This window comes from Phaenicophaeus curvirostris, chromosome 13, assembly GCF_032191515.1.
Source record: "Phaenicophaeus curvirostris isolate KB17595 chromosome 13, BPBGC_Pcur_1.0, whole genome shotgun sequence".
NCBI classification, from domain to species: Eukaryota; Metazoa; Chordata; class Aves; order Cuculiformes; family Cuculidae; genus Phaenicophaeus; species Phaenicophaeus curvirostris.
In genome coordinates this window covers 7,859,588-7,877,197 of record NC_091404.1, presented here as the reverse complement: position 1 = coordinate 7,877,197, position 17,610 = coordinate 7,859,588, and the positions used below count along the sequence as shown (strand labels likewise).

At 47.1% G+C, this 17,610-nt stretch overlaps 3 protein-coding genes across 3 annotated transcripts; 1 reads left to right on the top strand and 2 right to left on the bottom strand.

Annotated features, from left to right (window-relative positions):
• Positions 1 to 217: 217 nt before the first annotated feature.
• On the bottom strand, positions 218 to 7,840 carry UPF3B (UPF3B regulator of nonsense mediated mRNA decay). The gene is made up of 10 exons (XM_069867377.1): positions 7,649 to 7,840; positions 7,249 to 7,355; positions 7,054 to 7,160; positions 5,536 to 5,634; positions 5,077 to 5,187; positions 4,354 to 4,397; positions 3,496 to 3,684; positions 2,848 to 2,999; positions 1,831 to 2,143; positions 218 to 1,026 (listed from the first exon to the last, which is right to left on the bottom strand). Exons 1-10 carry the CDS (start codon positions 7,790 to 7,792, stop codon positions 880 to 882), a joined length of 1,413 nt encoding a protein of 470 aa, XP_069723478.1. The 5' UTR covers positions 7,793 to 7,840; the 3' UTR covers positions 218 to 879.
• Positions 7,841 to 7,968: 128 nt separating this feature from the next.
• NDUFA1 (NADH:ubiquinone oxidoreductase subunit A1) lies at positions 7,969 to 8,915 on the top strand. Its single transcript, XM_069867554.1, has 3 exons — positions 7,969 to 8,185; positions 8,456 to 8,545; positions 8,824 to 8,915. The coding sequence occupies exons 1-3, from the start codon at positions 7,976 to 7,978 to the stop codon at positions 8,842 to 8,844; spliced, it is 321 nt and encodes a 106-aa protein (XP_069723655.1). The 5' UTR covers positions 7,969 to 7,975; the 3' UTR covers positions 8,845 to 8,915.
• Positions 8,916 to 13,383: 4,468 nt separating this feature from the next.
• NKAP (NFKB activating protein) lies at positions 13,384 to 17,591 on the bottom strand. The gene is made up of 9 exons (XM_069867553.1): positions 17,320 to 17,591; positions 16,973 to 17,053; positions 16,503 to 16,576; positions 16,162 to 16,281; positions 15,672 to 15,717; positions 15,150 to 15,265; positions 14,927 to 15,002; positions 14,321 to 14,470; positions 13,384 to 13,681 (listed from the first exon to the last, which is right to left on the bottom strand). Exons 1-9 carry the CDS (start codon positions 17,574 to 17,576, stop codon positions 13,507 to 13,509), a joined length of 1,095 nt encoding a protein of 364 aa, XP_069723654.1. The 5' UTR covers positions 17,577 to 17,591; the 3' UTR covers positions 13,384 to 13,506.
• Positions 17,592 to 17,610: the final 19 nt, after the last annotated feature.

The window sequence follows — 17,610 nt, the reverse complement described above, 5'->3', positions numbered from 1 at the left end:
CAGAGCGCCCGCTGGCGGGGAAGGCGGCAGCGCCCCCTGGCGGCGGGCGGGGGAGGCACCGGGGGCGGCCCCCGGGAGGCTCCGGGAGCAGCGGGAGGGGCGCCCGCCGAGCCGGGAGGCAGCGCCTCCGCTTACGGGAGAAAGGGAAGCGGAGCGAGAGGCCAGGAGTCGGGAACGGCTGGATGGTTAAAGAAGGGAGAGTGCTGGAAAAGAAGGGGATGCTCAAACCGGGTAAGCTTCATTAAAAATAAGCATTTCAGCGTAGGCAGACTTTACATGAGAATGTGTCAAGGATTCCAATCTTAAGCCAGCTTATTCATACACTCCAACTCGCTTATTTTATCCATAGAACCGCTGCGGGAGGGCGGCTCCCTCCCTAACACCCGTGCCAGATGTTCTCTACCTGCCGGAGGGACCCTGAGCGCTGGTCCCTCCACAAGCCCTCGGTGCCAGAACGACAGAATTCAGCTACCGCAGCACAGCAGCAACTCTGCTAACTCCAGCTGTAAGTGCATCAAACACTGGCTCCGACGCCTTTATGGGAAAGCTCTGGCTTTAGATCCAGGTGTCATCATCTCCTCCTGACCACATGACTCATTTATTATCATACTTAAGGCCGTAAAGTCTTTCTACTTTGCAAAGATTCGCTTCTCTGGTGCAGTTAGATGCTGGGAAAAATAAATTCAAATAACTGAAAATACAATGAACACATTTCAAACTCTGAGTCTACAACTGAGGTTCTTTAACCAGAAACATCCAACAGCACAATGCCCCCTTTTCTTCCTTTGTTCCTTCTTCTCTTCGAAGGCACTTCTGGATTGCGTAGTACATGCTCTTTGGCTGCACAGACAGTCAGAACACATAAGGCTTGCATGCTGGTCACTCCTCTTCCTTCGCAGTACTGGACTCACTCTCTGGCTTCTTATCCGCTCCCTGATCCATGGGCTTTGCAGCGCTGTCTTCATATTGACACAACCTGCTTCGGCTTCGGGCTCCTGGCTGGTACAGCTGCATTGCTGGACGATCCTGAAATAAATCACAGCTATTTAGACTCTTTGATAGCCCCATGCTACCGTGGTTACTATGGCATCAGTGATAATCAGAAGTGGCTCAAATTTAGACTTTTCCAAGGTCTTCCAAGTTAAACTATCCCACCACGGTGGCGATGTGACTTCAACTGTCTCACACTCTCACACTGGGGTTGTCTCTGTTGTGACATCCCTGTTCAAGCCACAAAGAATGCTGCATGCAGCTGAAGTTATCTGTGAAGAGCTTCCTCCCCAGACAAGTTCAGCTCATCCTCTCACAACACAGGCCAACTGCAAAGCTACCTCAAAACCCCATTTCAAGTGTAGCCAATAATGCCTTAAGTGACACAGAAAACCTGCACACTGATGCTGCAGAAACACATCTGCAGAGTATATAAAACTAAACTCAAGACATTCTCGAGTCTACAGTTCCTTTTGTAATATTCTGTAACCCTGTCCCTGTTTTGGAGGAACCTGTTCAATCCAGTTTCCACTTTGAGATGTATATTCAGGCACGTATAGCTTGGCCCAGCCCAGGGCTTGAATCAGCAAATGACAAGGGATCAGTCTCTTTACATTTCAGCCCATAGTATCTTGGCTGAATTCCTATACAGTGACAGGAAACATCACAAACTGTTAGTGGGCAAACAGACAAACTTTCTAGCAATGGCAGTTTGTTACCAGAACAGGGAGAAGTTTCAGCAGAGAAACCACCACAGAGTTCTTTTCTTTAAGTGCTTATATCCTAAAACCCACAAACTGCTCCTATGAATCAACACAAGAATTTAAAGAAATCCAGCACCTTGTTTCTGATACGATCCCTCTTAATCGTATCCTCTTTTTTATCGTCTTTGGTTACTTTCTCAGATTTGTCCATGCTGCTGGTAAAGTCTGTGAGATCACTTTTCTTTCCCTTTTCTCTGAGTAAGTCTCTCTCCTTTTTCACCTCTTCTTCTTTTCTTCTAAAAACCTTCTCTTTCTCAAAGCGCTCTTTCTGCCTCCGACGCTCCTCTTCCTGGCGTCTCAGTTTCTCCCTCTGTGCTCTCTCATATTCTCTGTCTCTTTCAAAATCTCTATCTCGGTCCCTGTAGTCCTTTACACACTCATCTTCCGATCTGCATGAAAACAAAACTGAAAATTAAGCTCAAAAGATTCACCAAACAGAGCTGGGAGATCAATGTAATACTGGTGTAAATTTGCAATAGGAAGATGACACACTGGTAGGTTCTAGGGAGCTTTTAGGAAGCTGTAATAACCTGAGCCATGAATGATAACCAAAGACGACACTGACAGCTTTTCCTAGCCTTCTACTCACACAGCTGGCCAAGTCTCCTCTGGCTTTAGAAAACACCCGAATTTCAGTCCCATCTCTATTTCTCACATGGCAGAACAGAACCTTGGACAAGTCAAGGAGCTGCTGAGAATTACACCTTCCGCTCTGTCCTTCTAAAGGACTTAAAGGGACTGGCAGCTGGGGCACATCTCCCCTCTTGCTGTGGTTACAACTCCCTCATTGCAAGGACAGCGCTCACAGCCTGCTGCTGCTCACCTGCCCCAGGGTTTTGTTCATGGAGCTCCCACAGCAATTTGCAAAAATATTAAAATTTATCCACTAGTGAAGTATTGCCAGGCAATTCACACGGCATTCTGCGCTCACTGAGATGTGAACTGCCACAGGGAACACATCCCATGCCGTCTATGAGAAAAGTAATTTGAAAAGAATTGCAGAACACGGTCATGGTAGAGCAGCCCAAGCCTCAGTAAGATCAGGAAACAAATTATATATACAGGTATGTATTTATAGCAAGTACTAGAATACTTTTTTGCCTTCTCTTCTTTTGTCTCCCCATCAGATCGTTTGGCAGATGCACTACTCGCATTTTTTTCCTCCCTCAGAGTCTCTTTTTCCAGTTTCTTGGATTTTTCTTTTTTCTCCAAGTCTTTTTCATCTTTTTCAGGCTTCTTAAGTAGCTACAAAGGAAAGAGAAGTCTCATCTAAAAAGGTCACTCTGATACACGTTGTCTGGCACAACACCGAAACTGCATCAAAGGAAACACAGTCCAGTATCAAATAAACATTAAAAATTGCATTACTGTAAATCGTAGTATTTCTAAAAGCTGGAGTGTATGAGTAAGCATAATCCACAGAGCAGACTAGGACTTTTTCTCCTAAACCAGGCGATTTTAGAAAGCTTAAAAATAGTCTCCATTCCATAGTGAATTCACAATTCTGTTTACCACAGCATGTACAACAGTCACATGACAAGAGGTTTAAATATTGCTATGAAGCATTACAGCACGTAAACCTTTACAACGCCTAATATTGACTATTACAAAAAAGTGGTAACTTACTAACACCAAACTCATGTGAGTTCACACAAATACTCAAAGCACATTTCGAGAGACTGATATACAAATAATGAGGGAAAGGGAGTGTAACAGTTTATAATAAAGAACTGTTCTAGACCTTAATCTTTGGTTCTTCTTTTGATCTGTCTCTCTCTTTTTCTGGGCATCTGTCTACCTTCTTCAGTTTTTCTGCTTCTTTTCTCTTCCTTCTCTCCTCCTCCTTCCATTTTCTTCTTTCCTCTTCCCTTTGTCTTTTTCTTTCCAATTCTCTCCTTCTCCTCTCCTCTCTTTTTTCTTCTCTCAGCCTCTGCATGAGTAAAACCAAAGACAAATAGTGTATTTCCACATTAGAAATCATCCCCTTAAGCCTAACAATACTTTAGCACTTTATTGCAGGCTATTTTATCACCAAATAACTTACCTCAAAAACACCCCTGTTATAAAAGAAAAAGCCCCTCCTGTTGTCTCTATAGCTCTGCTGTGAACCTGACCATGTTACAGCAGCATTTCATTTTTACCCCGTGCTCATACACCTTGATTTGTACTATCTTAAAACAACTAAACACATCACCAGCCACAGCCTTTATAATTCTAATTTTTGATTAAATCTGCCCTATCTGTGATTTTCTCCATTGCTAGAAATGAAAAAGACATTATGTGCTAGGAGAAAGATCACCTACAAGGACCGTGGCCATAACTGCATTAAAAATGAAAGCACCGAAATGGAATCTGGTTTGGAGGTGCCACAAAGATGTTTAGCTGTGACCAGAACGTGCACAAAGTACCACTATTCCTACAAAAGCCAGCATTCTAGTAGTTTAAAATACGTGAACCAGATGCTAACGTGGAAGTTGGGTGAAAAGCTGCTTCTCCAAAAGAAAGGGCAGAAACATCAATATACACATTGCAAGAAACACGCTTTAAATGAGCAAACTTTACTTGCAAGCAACAAGATGATTCTGGAGATAAGTCTTACCTGTTTATTTTTCAAGAAGTTCAACAGAGGAGTAGTCTTTTTAGCTACAGAATATATAAAATCAAATGTAAACAATTTGCTTTATCCAAAACTCAAAATACCTACAACAAAACCCTATACGAAATGAAGAAGCCTTATGGATTATCCAGCCTATCTCCTCTCACACATAGCAGTGAAACAAGTATTCCAATTCTGTCTCTGAACAGCAGCAACTGTTAGGATTCTATACACTTATTTAGGACACTAATATGAAACCCAGTACACCTACTGTAAAGGGATACTGTCTGCACCACACCTTTCCTAGCTTCTCTTGCTTTGAAAGAGATGCCTACAACATGCTTATAAACAGCATTCTAGTGATATTTTACCCAACCACAATATCTCTTAACTTGTACCTGCATGGAACACCACTGCTCACAGCGTTTTGCATTAAACACCCTGGCATCTCACCAAAATGCAGCTGCACCACAGCCCAGTCTGACTAACAAACCCCTGACTAACTGTTTAAAACAGGAAGGAAGATTAGCATATACAACATAAATCTAGAGAAGAATTTAGAGCATGGGAGCAGCATAAAATGCACTGAATAATATTAGCCTAAAAGTTTAACAAATGTCAAGCATGCCTGCAAAAGAATTCAGTCTCCTCAAGGTTGAGAAATCGCAGATTCAAATCACACCATGAAAACTTCTTTGTGCTCTAGGACAACGTAAGATTTCTTACCTATCAGCTCTTTGTTTCTGGCCTCTATTTCCTCCAACAAAGTTTCAGGAGTGGAGGTTAATTTTTCATCATCTGCACTGTAACTTTCCAAAAACTTCTTGTACTCTGGATCTACAGCAGAGTGGAAGGATCAAAGGAAAAAAAAAGAAAGAAAGGACATACTGTAGCATGAAATGAATTCGCACACTGCTGGATGTCTGGGTTAGATTTACATAAGTTGCATTGTTTATATGTCACCTTTCCATAAGTTGGCAGCAATCAAGCGAGCCACTGCATTATGTTTGGCTAGGACAATCATATTTAACAGATTTGGAGCTGACGAAGCAGGGCTAATAAGCTTCATATATAATTAAGCAAACATTCTAGCGATAAACTACAACATCACAGTAAAAACATATTCCATTAACTGCTAGGACTTTCATATCTACACATGCAAAACAAACTAGCCAGCTGTTATACCATCTTCAATAGTTCCAGTCTTGGCATCCTTTTTCTTACTCTTCTTTTTTGCAGCTTTTTGGAAAGGTGCGAACTCGACTATGGCAGCGTATTCCTGACCTATTAAGAGGAGAGGGAAAAATAAGTTAAAATGGAGATGAGACAGATATACAGAGAGTATTGCCCATGTCTAAGGCAGGAAGATAAGCCTCATAAGAAACATGCAATACTACAAGAGATAACTTGGACAGCATACAAAAAAAATCTTGTATTTTGAAAGACATTTAATTAAAAAAAAATTTTTAGAGCCAGCAGAGTTAATGAACTAAGCGCTCTCACTATTTCAACCAAACTGCAAATTCTCAGGCTCACAGCAAGAAAGAAATACTAGATTTAAGACTGTCTGCAGCTGTCAGTTCAGGCACCCCACCGACACCACACCATTCAACATCCTCATCCTACAGACTACACGTTCACCACACAAGTAGAGAGAATCTCTTATGTGACTGCAACTGAGGCAAATCACAACTTTTGGCAAAATACAGAATGCAACACATTACAGGCAAGCTTTAAAGCTTCACCTACCGGTAGCGCTTACGGCTACATAACTTCAATATTGCTGTAGGTATGGTAAGTAGAGCGTGCTGTTACACTGCAAACCAGGTTATTTAAATGATCCAGGTGTTACCTGAACCTGGCAATACAACCCTCCTAAATAAAGAAGAATCTGACAGACAGAGTTTTGTGTCACACAAAACACCTAGCTGGCTGAATGTAGCACATGTGAGCTTTCAACAAAGTTCAAGGCAAAATCCATAGCCTGCCGAAACCACAGGAAGGCTCTTGTTAAAAAGTTTTTGCAAAATACATAGATTTAAGGTCTCTCTCAATGAAAGACCAACAACTTATAATGCTACCCAATATAAGCAGCTTTGAAATGTAAAACTTAAAAACATGAGATACACTGAATACCTTGACACTACCTTAACTGGCCTTGACACATATTACACAAAATCAGTTTAAAAATAGACAAAACCAACTTAGATCAGTTTTCACGAAGTGTAAGACGTTTTCTATGCCCTGAAACAGTGCCCAACATTCATTTAGGGCGCTAAACCCAAACAAATCAGAGGTGGAACGTCAGTCCGCTTGCACCTCTGGTTCTTGGGTTCAACTCTACCATGCACACAGCGAGACAGATCATAAAATCACCAGGTTGGAAAAGACCCACTGGATCATTGAGTCCAACCATTCCTATCAATCACTAAACCACGTCCCTCAGCACCTCGAACACCCGTGCCTTAAACACCTCCAGGGAAGCTGAATCAACCCCCTCCCTGGGCAGCCTCTGCCACTGCCCAATGACCCTTTCCGTGAAATATTTTTTCCTAATGTCCAGTCTAAACCTCCCCTGGTGGAGCTTGAGGCCATTCCCTCTCGTCCTGTCCCCTGTCACTTGGGAGAAGAGCCCAGCAGTGAGGTCTCCCCTCAGCCTCCTCTTCTCCAGGCTAAACAGGCGGCCCAGCAGAGCTCACTTGCCTTTGTGATCCACAAAAACGTAGCCGTCGAAGCGATCCCTGAAGAGGACAATGTCTTCCTGGTTCTTAAAGTTGATGTAGGCTCTCGAGAACATGTGCGGGTACAAGCTGTGGAGACAGGATGGGGACAGGGGAGGCGGCTGACAGGGACCAGCACCTCCCGGGCACGGCTGGGGCGGGCGGGACGCGGTCCTACCTGGAGTCGTTGGCGAAGAACTCGAAGTAGTCGTGCTCGGGCAGGGGCTGCAGGTGTTCCTCCAGCTGCTCCTTCGTCAGGCTGGGCGGCAGCCGGCGGATCACCACCTGCGGGCCGGGGGACAGCGGGGGGACAGGGAGGGAGATTAGGGGCGTCGGGGCGGACACCGGGAGGGTCGGGGGGGGGGGTTAGGGTGGTCGGGGCGCTGTCAGGGGGTAGTTTGGGGAGGTCAAGAGAGCCCTCAGGGGCGTCGGGGGGGCCAGAGCGGTGGGGGCGGACGGGGGGGGGGGTAAGGGAGGGTCGGGGGAGCGGCCGAGGGGGGTTAGGGGGACGGTCGGGGGCTGGAGGGGCGGCCGGGGGATCGAGGTGTCGCCTAGGCCGCGCCCCGCCCCGGTCCCACCTTGCTGAGCGTCTCTTTCTTGTCCTTGGGCCGCTCGAGACGCTCGGTCTCGGCGCCGCCCGGCCCCGCGGCCGCCGTGGGGCCCAGCAGGGCTCCCGGCCCGCGCCGCTCCTTGGGCCTGGCGTTCTCCTTGTCCTCCTTCATACCGGGCCGCGGGGCAGCGCCGCCCCCCCCTCCGCACCACCGGCCGCCGCGACTGCGCCGTGCAGGCCCCGCGCCGCCGGACTACGGCTCCCGGCATGCGCAGCGAATTGGACTACAAATCCCGGCATGCACCGCGCGCCCCGGAGTCTTCTCTCTTCTCCCCGCCCGACTACAACTTCCGGCATGCACCGGGTCCCCGGACTACAGCTCCCGGCGTGCCCCGGGGGCCGCGGGGCAGGGCGGGAAGGCGCTGGCGCAGGGAGCCCGGGTCGTTGGAGCGGGAGCGGCGCGATGTGGTACGAGATCCTGCCCGGTTTGGCCATCATGGGCATCTGCCTCAACATCCCCGGGCTCTCCACCGTCTTCATGCACCGCTGGACCAACGGCGGCAAGGTCAGCGCGGGCCGGGGCCGCCGCCTGCGCCCGCCCCGGGACACGGGCCTCGCCTCCACTGCGCCCCCTCCCTCCGAGATCCCGGAGATCCCTCTCCCTCCGATTTCCCCCCTTCCCTCCGACTTCCCCCTTCCCTCCGATTTCCCCCCTTCCCTCCGATTTCCCCCCCTTCCCTCCGACTTCCCCCTTCCCTCCGATTTCCCCCCCTTCCCTCCGAGGTCCCCCTCCCTCTCCCAGAGCCCTGACGGGCAGCCCTGTGTGTGCTCACAGGAGAAGAGGATCGCCCGCTATCCCTTCCAGTGGACCCTGATGGAAAGAGACAGGCGGGTGTCGGGGGTCAACAAGTACTACGTCTCCAAGGCAGGTGCCCGGGGCCTCGGGCGGGTTCTGGTGGGAGGAACGCAGGGCTGGGGGCTCCCATCGCCTCTGCTGTGGGCACTGGTTGCTCCTGGGGCTGTCGGGGCTCGCTCTGTACGCGGGGCTGGCCTGCCTGCAGCAATTTGCATTTTAAATTTTATTTTTAATTAGGATATGAGTACTTAAGAAGCCTAATTTGAAAATCTGCATTTTCAGCTACACCCTCTTGCGAGTTAGCTACAAGAACGGTGCAGATACAGCTGTTACTTCTTCTTTTTCAGGGTCTGGAGAATATTGACTAAGCAGCACTTTGAAGAATCCACACAGATATATAAAATGACTTAGCTGTTCAATAAAGATCTATGTATATTCAGCCCTTGCGTCTGTGTTGTTGTGGTGGACTGGCCCTGGCTGAACGGCGTGTCTTCATGGAGAATTTTTGGGCTCAGAAGCGGTCTTGTCTGTTTGATGCCGTGCCTCAGGCTCTGCTCACCTTACAGTATGTCCTGAGCAGCAGCGGAAAGAAGCTTGTTGCATGAGATGCAATAAAGGAGTGGGCTTCATCTGCCACGCAGACAGAACTCTTCAGGGGTCTGCACCCCACGTCTTGCCCCCCCAGCACAAGGCCCTCCCATCAATTGCTAAGCCAGTTTCCAACCTGTTGACCAGTTCCCCCTCAGATGCTTCTCCACGTCTTGGTACAACTGCACCAGGGTCCTGAGGGTCCGTTTCTCCCGTCTGTCTTTTATAGCAGACACCTACGCTGCAGTTGTTTCTCTTAATCTGGTTAGTGAGGGGATGAATGAGAGAAATTCCTGTAAGAAATAAAATGTTACCTGTTGATATCCATTCTCTCATCTCATAGAGCCCTCGCACAGCTACCCATCACTCCCCACCTTTCACCTTCGGGCAGAAAGCATCACCATCAGGCCACAGGGCCTACAAGCTACGCTCTGCTCATCTATTCCCCTAGCAGCTGAATCCTCGTAATAGCCCCTTGCTGTACCAGCAGAGCAGCTGCTGGGAATTCAGCACGCTGCACTCTGCTTAAACATCTCTCTCTTCTAACATCCATGGGCCTTTCATTCTGAAGAGGTCAGATGGTGTTCAGAGCCAACAGGACCTCTGTGCCACAGGTTGGGCCGAGGCTGTTTGGCTGGAGGCTGCCTTAGTTCCGCAAACATTGAGACTGCCAGAAACTTGACAGAGAACCTGGCGGGATGCTTCATCTGTTTTCGTGCTCACGCTGTCCTTCCACGAGTCCTTGGCTGCTGGTGAGGAATTCTGCCAGGGTGCCTGGTCTGAAGGGGCCCCTCTGAAAGCCAGCGGGGATGCTGGGAGCCCAGCGCCGATTGGCTGGGACCCGCCTTGCCATGGCAACACGAAGCAAACACTCCCTGGCTGGCTGGGTACCACATCGGGGAGCCTCTCTGCGGGTCTAGAGCACCCGGGGAGGCCAGGACAGAGGAAACAAGGCTGCCAGGGCCCCTGGGCAGCTCCTTGTGTGTCAAACAGCCCCAGCTGGAATCAGACTCCTCTGGGCTGCCACCCGCCTGCTCCCCAGGCCCACGCACCAGGTAAGGAAACAACAGCAATGGCTCTGGGCAGCTGGGAGTAGGGCTGAGCAGAGATGAGTTACAGAGCAAGGGCTCACGAGAGGGAGACCGGCCCCTGCTCTTCATGCTGTCTCAGAACCCCTTTCCAGATCAGCCTGAAGCTTCTCAGATGGGTTCCACAGCTCTGAAGACCAAACGTCTCTTGATGCATTTGTGCATTTCTCTTTCTAAAGGAGAAGAAAATAGACAAGGGAGAGGAAGACGCTGCCAGTGAAGAGAAAGCTCACATTACCATGGAAAAAGGGACAAGCGGTACAGACCAATGTCTTCCAGAGCTGGAGAAAAAAGAGAAAGGTAGCGTGCCTGATTCCATTACAAGTTCATCGGTGACTTTTTGAAATTATATGTCTTCTTAGACATATAACTTATTCTCAGAATGCAGTGAATAGTCTTAAAAAATCCAGTTTTTCACCCTTGAAAATGGAATTTATTGTACCTAACTGAATTTGTGATAAACCCTTCGCCCTGGCACTGTATGTGAAATGTTCTATGTTAAACTTGCCAAGAGTTTAGACAGGAATTATACATTATAGGAATGGTTGGACTCGATGATCCGATGGGTCTCTTCCAACCTGGTTTTTCTATGATTCTATTTGCATGTGTCAGGGTCTTCCCAGAAGGATTTGTCAGCATTTTGTCTATTCTAGAAACAGAGAATGTCACAAAAAAAATCCAGTGGATCACAGGCAACAACTTCACAGTGGAGAGAGGACAGCAGCAGATTGAAGAGCTCATTTCTGTGAGTGACAATTCCACCCACTCAGGAAGGTCACGCCTTCTCACTGTTGAGGAGTGTGAAAAATTAAAGGAGAGCCCCTCAGTTCCTTTTTATCACCTCCCTCAAGTCATCATCCCTCAAGTCCCCTACTAGGAAGGGGAATCTTAGTACAGTGCATTTGTTTAGCAGACGTGGAAGGTTCATGAAAGCTGGCTTCACTGGACAGAATTTCTCCAGGAGGAAGAACAGGAGTACAGCAAGAGATACCATTATAGGGTTTGCTGGAGCATCCCAACACGCAGAAAACCCATCCCACGAGCAACAGCAAGTGTCTACTTCGTTATAGAGATCTCCAAAACCAAACCTGCTGTAAGTATTCAGAAATGGCACATATCAGCCCTTTAAGAGACAAAAGTACAGGGGTGGGGAGTTTCCTGAGGCAGGAAAACACCAGGGCAGCAAAGGGACGGGCCAGGAGCTGGCAGCTCTCCTGAGAGACACTGACAAGGCCTGGGAGTTGTCAGAGCAACTGTGGGAGGTTTAGACACGGTGTCTAACAAGTTCTGAGTCTTTGCCTTCACAAGAGAATACTCAGAGGCTTTAAACAAAACCTATCCTGATCCATACCAGGCATGTACAAATACACAGGTTATTTCCAAAGCAGACTGTAGCTCTCACCTAATGAAAATGCCTGCATTTTGAGGTGAACTCTGCCCTGTCTCTCCTCTCCTGCAGACCTCGCCTGTGGAAGTGTTTTTCACTTTGGAGTCGAGCAGGCTGATTCACAGGTAAGTGTTACTGTTCTTCCACTGCTGATGCAACTCCGGAGGTTCTAGCAGGCTTTTCCAGCCAAAAACAAACAGGGAGCTTAGTGTAAGTAAATTGGCAAGAACAGCAGAGAGGTGGAGGAAAATGCTAAAATATTGCTACACAAAACCAAATGACCCCATTTATCATTAGCTACACTCCACCACAAGCACTGACAGGCACCCCATGCGCACCTGCCTTCTCCATCATTAATTTGTCCCAGGTCTACACAAGTTTTTTTCTAGCAGACAGGCTTGCCCTGTGAATAAAGGTCAGCTCTCAAATGGCCAAGCTCGGGTTCAGTATTATTCTTACTATTTACCCTCTTTTTATTCCATTCTCCAGGCCAGAACAGTGTCAGTTTAGAGAAAAGTGGCTTAAGGACATCATTGAAAATAAAATAATTGCCATGGAAAGATTTACTTTCTAACGAAGAGCTCCAATTCACCTCAGTGCTCTGTTGGCATCTTGTAGAGAATCAAATAAATGCAATGAAGAAAGAATGGCTCTTCCTTATAAGCATTTCTACTTTGTGGATACTAACAAGCATTAAATCTGCAAAATCAACTACAGCCTGACCCGGCAGGTGGCTTTACACAACAGTCCCTTGCAGGTACGGGTGGGTACGGCAGGATGGAACCTGAGACTAAATGGGAAGAGGCAGCCGGGCTGGACTTAATGTTTGTAAACACTAGGTCTGCAGAACTCCAAGACAAATGTTACAGGGCTTTTATTTTATTTATACAAACATACAAGATATCTCTGCTGCCAAAACTACCAGTCAGAGATTTAGGGGAACAGAAAAAGCCTCTAGGAAACATTTTGTTTTTAAAAGCATTTGAGAAAAAGAAGGCTTAAGGGAGTTATGTTCGGAAATATGCAGTTGAACCAAAGATAACCACTGCAGAAGCAGTACCTGGACCAGGTCTCTGAGTAGAGGTTAAAGAGAGCCATGTAACACCACTGAAACAGACCAAATTAAAATACCACAGGAGTTAAAATAAGGTTTTAATCTAGAACGCTTCCAGAGACAAAAAAAATTCCAATAAATTGAAAGATACATGCTTATTACCACCTGTGTACATCAGGGGGTCCAACCACTGCACCCCATTGCTGCAACACCTATGTATAACATAGGAGAAAAAGAAGCAAGCAACGTAGCTCTCCATCATGGGCCTTAGTGGACTGAAGCTTATCAGACCCTCATATCACTATTACTGTTACTTTAGACCCTGATAGCCACCTGTTTGCTTTAAAATAACTGAAGCCCGTCTGTATTAAATTACAAGCTCATTTCTATTTACAAGTCTAGTTTGAACCCCAAACCAAACTCAACTGCTTTGAGAAAAAAATAAATCTAAAAGACAATGAAAAAATACCTAAGCAGACAGTCTTGGATTTTAAACAGGAGCTTAGGAGCTCCTTCATTTTTGCTGCTGCTCCTGGTAGCTTGCTGCTGACGGCCAGTCTGCTCTCATTAATCAAAATAAATGGAAAAGTGCATTTATCAGCAACAGGTAGCAAAGCTCTCCCATGGAATCCTCCTGCTTGTCCAATTCAAAGCAAGCAAAGAACATTGCGACCTCTGCCTGTTCCTGCCTTCCTTGCCTTGTAGCCTTTCACTTCACGGGTATTCTTTGTAGATAGTGAACAAATCATCCAAGAGAATCTGACAGAAGTAACTCCATATCCTTGACACAAATATCCCACTCCTGAGGCTCGGCCCTTTTGGCCTTTTGGAACCTGCAGCTTTTTTCAAATCTTGACTGGAATAGATCAGCTGCTGCTTGGTACAATCTATGCTGTGCAGTTCAAATAAAGAATTATTTTTCCTCTTTGCCCTTAGTCTTTCTGTAGACCATCTCCCGAAAGCTTGCAAGGATCTTATTTTCTCGTTTCCTCCTCTCCTCTTGGTTGAAAGATGCCAGAGCTCTCTTTTCATCTGCGCTGTAAATCTGGTTCTCTTTACGCAGACGCACAGCTTCCATTCGGCGATGTCTGTGGAGAACATAGTGTACATCAGCACAGGCAAGGAGATGTGATGCCCTGTCACACCTTCCATCTATCAACTGGTCTGAACGTTTTGTGGGGCTTATAAACAAACACACCTACACTAGAGAATCCGAACTGCACACAAACCTTTCCAGGAAGGATAGTGGCAGAACAAGAAATTCACTTCTGGGGGTGTCTGCTCTCAGGCAGTCAGAAGCCCCACTTTCCCTCAGGGTATCAGCTGCTGGCTCACCAGAGCATAAATTAAGTTCCTGTTGGACTCAGAGAAGAAAGCACAGCCAACCCCTCACGCTTTGATTTGTCTCCTACTGAAGAGCCAGCACATCGCCACAGTTGTCCCAACACATCACCTTGGAGCCACCCGACAGAAGCATCTCCACTTTTGAAATACAACATAATTAGAAGTATATTACCTGGAAAGAATTTTTGCTTTTGAGAAGGTGTCCCTAAAAAGCTCACCATCTTCCTATAGCAATAGGGAGCTCAGTGTAGATTACTACGAGCACACAGAGCACCTTCTCTTCCATGCTCTCAACTAGAGCTTGGAAGCAGTCTTCCAACCAGCCAACAGAGAAAGCAGCTCTTGAAAACTTCACTGAACCACTACCATCATCAAAACCATACCTGCTGCCACTCATGACATAGCCAGAGCTCTCAAATGATGCGATCTCTTCACTGGTCAAGCCGATTTCACCTCTTCGGGGTATTCGTTTTCCTGCTTTTACGTACTCTGCCATTGCTGCACCTTCTCCAGGCAAGAGGGCATGTCCATAGCTTAAAAAAAATCCCAACATGATTTCAGTCAGTCTCAGAGAGTGCTTCCCCGTTCACTACCTCCTACAGCTGCATTTTTAAGCACTTATTATTTCCTACATATTGACCTATTTCTTCCTCATGGCTAACAGTAGCAACACCATCTTAAATTACCAGTTGAATTCATCCTTATTAGCAGTAATGAAGACACTAAAAAGTCACAATACTGTACAGCATTAGAATAAAGGCATCTTACGATTGATTTTTTAGGGATCAAGGCTAAGAAGCATAAACCAGACTTTTCTACCTAAATTCAGGCCAGTATGAAGGTCAGCACCACTGCCACTTCTGTCTCCTGTTTCTGGCATAGCCTCTCTCTTTGATGCATGCCATATTGTTACAACAGCCATTTTGAACAGTAACCTTTGGGCTTGATTTACTTGATTTCATCAAATACCTTTACAGCTGTCTACTCACTTCAGAGGTCTATCATCCTGGGATGCATGAGTTTTGGGAGCTTCTGGTCCAATCAAGCTATCAGCTTCTGTATTTTCTGCAACAATTAAATAATGAGGAAGATTAATATGGTGTCCATTGTTCCTTGTTATCAGAACACTTACGCAGGTCAGAAATGCCTAAGAAAATACAGAAAAAGGACATCAAGAAGTTTCAATCCAAGTTTAAAATCAGGTGAACCTACTTGATCTCTCAATCCAGAGATCTTCGCCTTGCAACGTTTCGTCATCCGAATCTTCACTACTTGAATCACTGGACTCCTTCCTGCTCTTCTTATTTTTCTTTTTCTTATACTTCTTCCTGTGATAAAGTCAAAGACAGACATGCTATTTACCAAAATTTAAGTTGAAAGTGCTTCGAAACATACCCAAGCCATCAGTTTCTCAAGGCAACTTCCTGCTATGGGAAGACTGGCTGCCGGCACAGATCATTGTTGTCTCATAGGAAACGTCTTACAGTAAAACAAAGACAATATATACAATGTTATGCCTTTCATTTAGCATTAGAAAGTGGTTCCCTATGTTTGCAGTGAGTCCTCTATGCTGCACGGTTCTGTAGATTTAAAGAAAACCCACCAGACTAAGCTTATCCAGCAGCATTTAGAGCCCCAATTACAGGAGAGCTTCGCCTTCCCCACTACAAAGAAAGTGGTGCTGCCCTCTAGTCAAACGCAGGAAGAATTGCACACAGCCACCTGGAAACTTACTTTCGGTTCTTCTTTTTTTTCTTCTTGCTTTTTTTTTCATCTTCATCTGAAAACAAAGTACATACATTATCAAAAAAATAACGATTAGTTGCAACTAAGTAGTTTGCAGCACTGTGAATAACTGTCTCCCCCAGAATGCCTCAGTACACAGCTCCTGAAATTTGTTTAGATACCAACATCGAGAAAGTCTTAGCAGAAAGTGACCTGCAGCATGGATCGCTATGAGAACACAACAAATGTGTCTGGTATAAGATGCCCAATGGACGCTAAGTTCAGGAATCCTGTTGCCTGAGGCCAGCCTGCAAGCGCCCATGGAAAAGGCACTGAAACCCAGCAAGACGTTGCGAGAGAAGAACACCGATTGGTGCTGCAGCTCTGTAATTTCAGAACACTATGTGCGCAACAACAGCCAGAGGCATGGTTTTGCATTCAGAGAAGCAGGAGGAGAGCTCTTGTGCGACACGCATTACCTAGAATCCTCTTTCCTTACCACTGGAGTTCTGCTCAGACTCCGACTCGCTGTCGCTATCCTCAGAATGCTTCCTGCGCTTTCTTTTAGATGCCTTTCGTTTTTTCTTCTTTCTTTTCTTCTTCTTTTTCTTTTTTTCCTCTAGAAAGTTTTTAAAAGATAACATTAGAGAACAAAGGTCACTCAGCACCATATGTGCTTCCTGATCTTCCCAAAGCAACGCTCTCCATTGACGTGGAGCCCACCACAATCATTTCACGTATCAAAGTCCGTGAACTCTCACAAGCCACCACAGTGCATTCAGGTCTTTGGTAGCTTCCCATTTTTGAAACAAGCTGTGTAAACAAAACAAAATAAAATACCTTCTGAGCTGGACTCTGAAGAGCTGCTCTTAGATTTTGCCTCTTCATCTTCTATTGGTGTATGCTCATCGGAACTGAAATAAACCAAAAGTTTGCTATTTAAAGTGTTTTGTAGTGTTCCAGATCCAAAGTAGTCACACCTGTGACCAAACACATGCATTCAGATTTTGCGTCAATACTTGCAGTAAACTATTAAGTAGCTAATTTGTAGGATGGGAATTGCTTTCAGAGCCACAACGCACAAGTCACCTCATCTACAACAAATAATATCTGCCACAATTTGTACGCTGGAATTATTTGAGGAGAAAAAGGCAAGAGCAGCATTAACCTTATTATGCTGATTCGGAAACAGACACAAGATGAATTGTGGCAAAGGGACAAGCATAAGGTGAAGACATTTTTGTAAATTAAAGTGACATATTACCAGTACAACAAAAAAACAGAGGGAAAGAAAAGAAAATGTGCCTTACTCAGGGTCCGGAACCTTTGGTGACAGCCCCCAGACTTCAGGTGCCCCCAGTTCTCCAATTCTTTCCCTCTCATTGAGCCTCCTGCCAAGGAAAACATCTTCACTGAGCCTTCGGCACTACACCCAACATGCAAACGTTTCCAGGCTGACACCCGTTACCGTTCCTAACTGCCTGACGGGGCACAGCACGGGGCAACGCTCCCGCAGGGAGGCAGAGCCCGGCACACGGGGAACGGGCACCGGTGCCCTTCTGCCCGTCCTCCCCGCGGCCCGACGGGGCCGCCGCCTCCTCCCGGGCCAGACTCCCGCCCTCCCCGGTTCCACCGGCTCGGCAGGCCGGGCGCTCGCCTCTGCCGCAGGATCTCCTCCTTCTCCTTCTCGTAGTACTCGGGCCAGCCCTTGCCGTGGTGGTGCCCGTGGTGCGCGGCGGCGCGCGGCGCGGGGGTGCGGGAGCGCGACCAACTGCGGCTGCGGCTGCGCCGCCGGCCCGGCCGCTTTAGGCCGTTGCGCTCGCGGGACCGGGAGCGAGATCGGGAGCGGGACCTGCGCCCGCGGCGCTCGGGGCTGGCGGCCGGGGGGCTGCGCGATCGCGACGCGGGCGCCATGACGGCCGCCGCGCTTCCGGCTTCCGGCGGCCGG

Bases quoted from the DNA above. Each gene is read 5' to 3' on its own strand.
- NKAP (XM_069867553.1), bottom strand. From the start codon at position 17,576: ATGGCGCCCGCGTCGCGATCGCGCAGCCCCCCGGCCGCCAGCCCCGAG. The intron at 16,282-16,502 runs GTATTTTATTTT...AAAACTTTCTAG, and splicing joins TTCAGAGTCCAGCTCAGAAG to AGGAAAAAAAGAAAAAGAAG. The intron at 15,266-15,671 runs GTAAGTTTCCAG...ACTTTATCACAG, and splicing joins AAAAAAAAGAAGAACCGAAA to GAAGAAGTATAAGAAAAAGA.
- UPF3B (XM_069867377.1), bottom strand. From the start codon at position 7,792: ATGAAGGAGGACAAGGAGAACGCCAGGCCCAAGGAGCGGCGCGGGCCG. The intron at 7,161-7,248 runs GTAGGACCGCGT...CTGTCTCCACAG, and splicing joins TTCTTCGCCAACGACTCCAG to CTTGTACCCGCACATGTTCT. The intron at 5,635-7,053 runs GCAAGTGAGCTC...TCCTCTTAATAG, and splicing joins CGTTTTTGTGGATCACAAAG to GTCAGGAATACGCTGCCATA.
- NDUFA1 (XM_069867554.1), top strand. From the start codon at position 7,976: ATGCACCGGGTCCCCGGACTACAGCTCCCGGCGTGCCCCGGGGGCCGC. The intron at 8,186-8,455 runs GTCAGCGCGGGC...GTGTGCTCACAG, and splicing joins GCTGGACCAACGGCGGCAAG to GAGAAGAGGATCGCCCGCTA. The intron at 8,546-8,823 runs GCAGGTGCCCGG...CTTCTTTTTCAG, and splicing joins ACAAGTACTACGTCTCCAAG to GGTCTGGAGAATATTGACTA.